The sequence below is a fragment of the Haemorhous mexicanus genome, chromosome 1, assembly GCF_027477595.1.
Source record: "Haemorhous mexicanus isolate bHaeMex1 chromosome 1, bHaeMex1.pri, whole genome shotgun sequence".
NCBI classification, from domain to species: Eukaryota; Metazoa; Chordata; class Aves; order Passeriformes; family Fringillidae; genus Haemorhous; species Haemorhous mexicanus.
The window spans coordinates 30,630,075-30,636,535 of NC_082341.1; the positions used below are offsets into that span (position 1 = coordinate 30,630,075).

Genomic DNA, 6,461 nt, shown 5'->3' on the forward strand with positions numbered 1-6,461 from the left:
ATGTTTACTGAGGGCAGGTTATGCGTGCAGCAAATAAAATAAGTCCTGATGGGATGTGGATGTGTGCGCCTCTTTTTTTCCCTTTTGCTTTAGCCTCCCGGATCCCTTTACGGGGTGGATTGGATTTGCCGTCACCACCACCACCACCCGCTTCCCAAAGATGCTAATTTATGGCGGGAGCGCTCTCGCTCTCCTGGCGCGTCTGCTGCTTGCCGGAGCGGGCAGGTGAAGGGAGAGCCGTGTGAACCGGGCTGATGCAGCCACCGAGAGCGACTGGGGGAGCACCGTCGCCGGCAGCTGAGCCCGTTCCCGGGAATCGCCAAGCCCCGTGGTGGCTCGCCTCGGGAGGCAGGTGCCCGAGCTGCCGCCGCCGCAGGTGAGTCCCTCTCCCCCTGCGCTTTTCTGTGGCTTTTGCTCCCCCGCCCTCACCCTTCGTTTCCCCCCACATCCCCACGGCGCGTTTGTTTGTTTTTCTTAAAATTACAGATGCAGGGAAAACCGCTTGACATCATGGGAGCGGGACAAGAGCGCACTTTGAAGGGCTCCTGGGCAGGACTTCAAGTGAAATCATACTCCGGGGAGGAATCCGATACCGGCTCGGAGAAAGCAGCGGGGCGGCCCCTGCCAAACCCAGGAATGCGCGAGGGCCCGCGGCCGGCTCCCCCCGCCCGCCGCCCCGCAGGAGGCGCAGCGCCGGCACCGCCGCTCCGCTCCCCGCCAGCTCCGCCGGGGCCGTGGCGGTGCGACCGGGCAGCCGCACGGGCCCGGACCTCTCAGCCTGAGAATAAACGGCACAGATTGATGCCTCTGAGAAAATAGCGAAATCAATCGGGATTTCCAAAGGCAAAGTTAATTTTCCGATTGCAAGAGTGTTTAAAATTCCCAGAAGGCAAATTAATATACGTATTATTTCTTTTTCCTTCAGTAAGACGCTGACTTAATCGCTTTTGGCTCTAGCCCGGGGAGCACCAGGCATCTGTAGTCCTCAATTTCAACCCAGGAAAGGGTACGCCCTGAGTTTTTAAACAGGTTTATCTGTTTTTTATGATTTATTTTTTTAAATGAGGCAGAGGTAGCGGTTGTCAGCCGGGAAAGATCACCGGCTGAGTGCTTGCTGCCCAGGAATGCTGCCGCGCCGGCAGGGACCCGTTCGGAGGGACACAAAAGTGAGAAAGGAAGACCTGCCAGTGGCAGGAGCCTCACGGATAGGAACTGGGGATTTTTCTCACTCGGGTGTTCAGCTTGCTGGAAAGGTGTTGACCGGCTGGCCCAGAGGCCTCTTGCCGGTTGCAAAAGAGCCAGTCAGGTTTAAGTCCATCGAGCGGGACCTCTCCCGATTTCTGAGGCCGAGCACAGTTTGATTCGTGGCTTTTAAAGTGCACTTGATTCCCCGTTCATATTTTGAAGGAATCCCCTTCCACGAAACACGTCTTCTCTTCAGCACCGAGCAGCTCGTCTGGTTGGTTGTTTTTTCATTCCCGGGACCTGTTTTCTTCCTAAATGTGAGGAGTTTTCCCCACCTTTCCCCGATGTGATTTCTCCCCCAAAAGGAAAAACCGAAACCTTCTATAAGCTTCCAAATCCCCTTAGCTCCACTGCCAAAACTGCGCCGGCTTCCCGTGCCTCTCGCCTTCGCTGCGGCCGAGGTAACACGGGCAGACATTACCTGCTCCTCGGCAGCCGGTCGCATTGGAGCCGGGGGTTCGGAGTCTCTGAGAAGGCAGCTGCGGGTGCCAGGGTGACAGGGAGAGGCAGCGACCCTTCGGGAGCTTACAGCTGTCTCCCCTCCTCTCCATCATTGAGAGCTGCGACCACCAGGGCCGTCATCTATTTTTCAAGTGCTCTCTAATCCTTCAGTGAAAACAAGCGCTGCGAACTCTCTACTGTAAACATTGCACACCGGTTTAAAGTATGCCCGATATTATATTCATGATAGTGCTATGTGGGTAACAGACGGCAATATGAATTGTGGAAACAAATACAGGAAATAAAGTCAACTCATGGGCTATGCAAACAGGCTCTGTCTTGGAAAAGTCCCCCATCCTATTTACCCCAGACACCGGGCAGCAGAGTCCCCGTGTCCACGGAGGGCACTGCTCAGCTCCCAGGGCGGCAGCGCTCCCCGCGCACCTTTCGCGGCTGCGGAGGGGAAGGAGGCGCCGCTCCCCGCTCACTGCCCGGCTGCCAAGCGCTGGGAGATAAGCGAGTGACAGCAGAGACAATCAGCTGTCCGATTATAAGGGCTGAGGTTTGGTTTGGGTTGTAATGTTTTCTGGGGTTTTTTTACAACTTCCCTTTCACCTTCCTTCCAAGCCCTCAGATCTGGAGGCTCCCTTTTTTTGCAGCTCGGGTTCTCGCCGCTTTCTGGGACCCCGCGGAAAGTATGGTGAAAAGAAAGAGGAGCAATATGCACCCTACACATAGAAAAGGAGAAGAGGGCGGGTTAGAGTATCCCTCCGTGCTTTGCACTACGAAAATGTGATCGCTAGTATGTATATTACATAAAACCCTAGAGAGCAGAGCAGTCAAACATCACTTCCACCGGAAAACCCCACTCGCTAGACACTTCCCTATTTCAATCTCACTTTCTTTTGCTTTCCCTTTGGATGGACGAATCCCTGTTTAAAACCGATGCCACTTCCTCAGAGATATCAGCGAAAGTACCTGCGCCGGGGGCTGGGGAACGGCCCCGCTCCTGCCTCACATCTGGGGGCAAAACACGAAGGCGGGGATTGAGCTCTGCTGTGAAAACTCCGCTCCCCGCGCAACTCCGCCGTGCCTGGCGAGAAGATTAAAGGGGGAGAGGGAGAGAAAGAGAGAAGAGACAACATCTTACTCTGCAGATGCAGTGAGCTTCAGCACAGAATAATAAAGCTGTCTCAATAAATAACGTGCCTGTGTCTGTCAGTAGCTAGTTTATTTGCGTTTTTCGCCTGGTTTGTTTATACTAGTGCCCCCTCTCTCTTGGGTGTCTTTACAGCTCAACAAGCAGGTATTTATCTACAGCTCTAACCCTGAGTTCTCAGAGACACCAAACTTTAAGGTTATTAAAATTTCAATCATATTTATTTATTGCAGAAAAATAATATACAATGATATTTACAAAACAATCATAAAAATAGGAATGCATTTAGACACCGGATCTATTTGCATTTTAACATGGGTCATCAATAAATAAATAAAATGTTTATTTTTTTCTCAGAGGAAAAATAATAATAATAAAAAAGTTAGGAACCGGGTATATAGCAGTTTCAGCCCAGCTTATTCCCCCCTAAAAAAAATTAGAAAAAAAAATAAAAAAGGTTTTCATCTCTACAGGGATATTTTTGGTTGACTGCTTGGTTTCATTCAAGAATGAAGAAGGTCCACAATAATGTATTTCCTTTCATCAGTGGCTCATAAGCACGACCTCTTGGGAATGCATGCATGCAAAAAAACCCAAAAAAACAAAAAAGGGCAAACAAAAAAGTTCGATTCCAACATTCTTCGTCAAAATTAAAAAAAAAAAAATCGAACGATTCAGACTTCTATCAGAATGCAGAGATGTGTGGATTGTACCGACGCCCAGAGGGTAGTCACTGTCCAAAGCCCTTCACTCTTTCTCTTTCCTTAAGTGCTCCCCACGCCCTGCTTTGAATTTGGATTTCACTCTTCTAAATTCCAAGAAATCTTTGGCACATTTTTTGTTAGAAAGATTAAAAAAAAAAAAAAAATCGTATCCAACTTCAGAGTCTCTAGATTGTCCATTCTCTCCTTCTGTGGGAACAATGTCATCTGCAAAAACCCAGAAAGGGCGGAAAACTCGTTACTGAAACGAAAGTTACACAAACATCTACCTACACCTCTCTGTCTCTGGAAATACGCGTATCGGGCAGGAATGGAGAAGGGAGAACTCGCCGTGCGGGCGGCGCGGTGACCGTGTGACACCCCAGCCTGGCGGTCCCTGGTGTCAGGGCCGAGGAAAGGGACTGCTGGTGCGGTAGGAAACCCTCATCGGGCAGCACAACGGGAGGACATGGATTCACTTCAAAATATGAGCAGCAGCAGCAGCGGCGGCGGCAGCAAGAGCCATCCCAGCAGCCCTGCTGGCTCGGCAGCGTTCGGTGAAAAAGTGATCTCAGGCCGGCCCCATTTGGCTGGGGCACACCCGCAGCGCCACCGCGTCCCGTCCGCAGCCCAGCCCGCCGGCAGCGCCCGGCCACGCGTGGGCCCCGCGGGGCTCGGGGCGCACCTCGGGCCGCGCAGGAGGAGGGACAGCCGGGCTGGGGGAGGCACCTCCGGCCGCCCCGCTCTCCGGCCGCTCCGGGAAGCCAGGCCCCTCCGGGCGGGCTGCGGGCCCTCTCGCCCCACGGCCACGCGTGTCCGGCTCACGGCGCAGCCGGCGGCCTCTGGCTTCCCTCCCCCCTTTCTTCCCGCCGGTTTCGGGGTCCCTGTCTTACCTAGGGCTCCTGCCGGGGGGATGCGGGTGGGGGACGCCGCCTGCTAGTGGGATGCGGACATGGACCAGGCGCCCTCCATTCTCCACACCGAGAAGGCGTAGCTGAGCCGCTCGTGGGCCACATAGCTGCAGCTTGCCATCTTGGAGTCCAGCTCGTCGCTCTGTAAGACCTGGTAGAGGAAGTCGATGTACCTGGCCGCCAGCTTGAGGGTCTGGATCTTGCTCAGCTTGTCCGAGGGCAGCGTGGGGATGATCTTCCGCAGGGCGGCGAAGGCTTCGTTCAGCGACTGCGTGCGCTGCCGCTCCCGCACGTTGGCCATGACCCGCTGGGTCTGCAGCTCCTCGTAGGACTGGGGGCTGCCGCCGCCGCTGCTGCTTCCGCCGCCCCCGCCGCCCCCGCCCGCCCCGCACTTCTTGCCCCGCTTGCCTTGGGCCGGGCTGCAGGGCTCGTCCGCGGCCCCGACGGCGCCGCCGGCGCTGCGGCGGCTGGAGCGGCGCTTGCGCCCCCCTCTCTTGTTGTTGGGCAGCTGCTGCCGGTCCGGCTCCTCTTCGCTGTTGCTCAAGCTGTCGTCGGCGGGGGAGACTGGAGAGTTTGACTCGTCCTGCTGCATCATCTCTGGGGGGAGACGCGAGAAGCGGGCCGGGAGGGGGGGGAGGGCAGGGAGAAGAGGGGGGCACCTAACCCGCCAGCTCCCCCTTGATCGGCTGCTTCGCTGGCCTTCTGAGGAGAAGGAGGAGGGAAGGAAGGAGGGAGGACCTCACTTTGGGGGGAGGGGGGATGGCATCAGGATCCAAGAGGAAAAAAATAAAAAGGCCAACCAAAAAAAAAATCCCTCCCGATCCCTCCTTGGAGCCCCTTCGAGGTGTCTGGGATTGGGAGAAAGTTGAAGACTTGGAGGTTCTTATAGCTCCTGCTGGCGGAAAGTTTGGGGGCAGCAGTGTCATTGGCCTGACGTGGAGAGGAGGGACTTTTGCTGAGTTTTATAGGAAAGTTTCCGCTTCCCCCCCACCACGCCCTCCCCCAATTATTTTTTTTCAAGCCATTCACAAGTGATCTGGCTTCCCCACACGCACGCACATACATCCTTACCCCAACCTCTTTCTCCGTTTCCCTCTCCGTGGTTTCTCTCTCAAACTCCTTCGGTTAGCGCTCGGCTTTGGGGTGGTGCTGAGGGCCGGGCCGGGAGGTTATGGGGGTGCCCAGCCCCCCGAGCGCTGCTGCGGAGGAGTCAGCGAGCCGCTCCGTGCCTGTGCTGGGGACAACCGCCCCGAGCGGCCGGGGAGAGCCCGCACCTCTCGGGCTTTCCTCGCTGCAACTGGCACGGCTTGTAGAGAAAAGAAGGAAAGGGGAATTGCCAGCGGGGCAGCCTCCAGGCTCATCCTAATTTTGACCCGCACTTCCCAATCACTGAACTTCCCGGGATCTGACTTGCCGAGGTAGTCGCACATTTTTGGGCTGGGGAGGGGTGGTGGCACAGCCTCGTCCTGCCAGGCTGGAGGACACCGCTCGGAGAAAGCCATCTTCAGAAGTGGAAGCAGCCGGGAAACCAAGCATTGGCTTCGTACATGCATAAGCACCAGTCCTTGAGCTCCTCTTAAGAGAAACCCGGGAGGATTCGCGTCTCCAGCCTGGCACACCGGGACACGGGAGGGTGCACAGACCCGTTTTGCCCACACTCTCAGTGTGCTGACCATTCACTTCAGTCCGTCCTCCCACAGGGGGCCCGAATCCGCACTTCCTGGGAAAATAGATTATTTATTTTAATTTCTCTTCTATGTCTGCAGCCAAAGCTATTTCTTCCCATCCCCCGCCTTTGTGCCTCCTTCCCCGCTCGCTGGCAGCACAGAGCAGGTGGTGTGTCTTTTTAACAACAGCTCAGATTCAAACGGGGAGCGCCTGAGAGGGAAAGCTAGAAATTGCCGTCCATCAGTAAACGGGGTGAAATTCTCTCTGCTCCCTGCGTGGGGACCGCGCTCCTCCGCTGCCGGCCTGGCAGCCACCGCCTGGACGGGCACGGCCGGG

General features: G+C 55.8%; 1 protein-coding gene across 1 annotated transcript; it reads right to left on the bottom strand.

Annotated features, from left to right (window-relative positions):
• Positions 1–3,044: 3,044 nt before the first annotated feature.
• On the bottom strand, positions 3,045–5,378 carry TWIST1 (twist family bHLH transcription factor 1). Its single transcript, XM_059844395.1, has 2 exons — positions 4,440–5,378; positions 3,045–3,774 (listed from the first exon to the last, which is right to left on the bottom strand). Exon 1 carries the CDS (start codon positions 5,050–5,052, stop codon positions 4,483–4,485), a length of 570 nt encoding a protein of 189 aa, XP_059700378.1. The 5' UTR covers positions 5,053–5,378; the 3' UTR covers positions 3,045–3,774; positions 4,440–4,482.
• Positions 5,379–6,461: the final 1,083 nt, after the last annotated feature.

Bases quoted from the DNA above. Each gene is read 5' to 3' on its own strand.
- TWIST1 (XM_059844395.1), bottom strand. From the start codon at position 5,052: ATGATGCAGCAGGACGAGTCAAACTCTCCAGTCTCCCCCGCCGACGAC.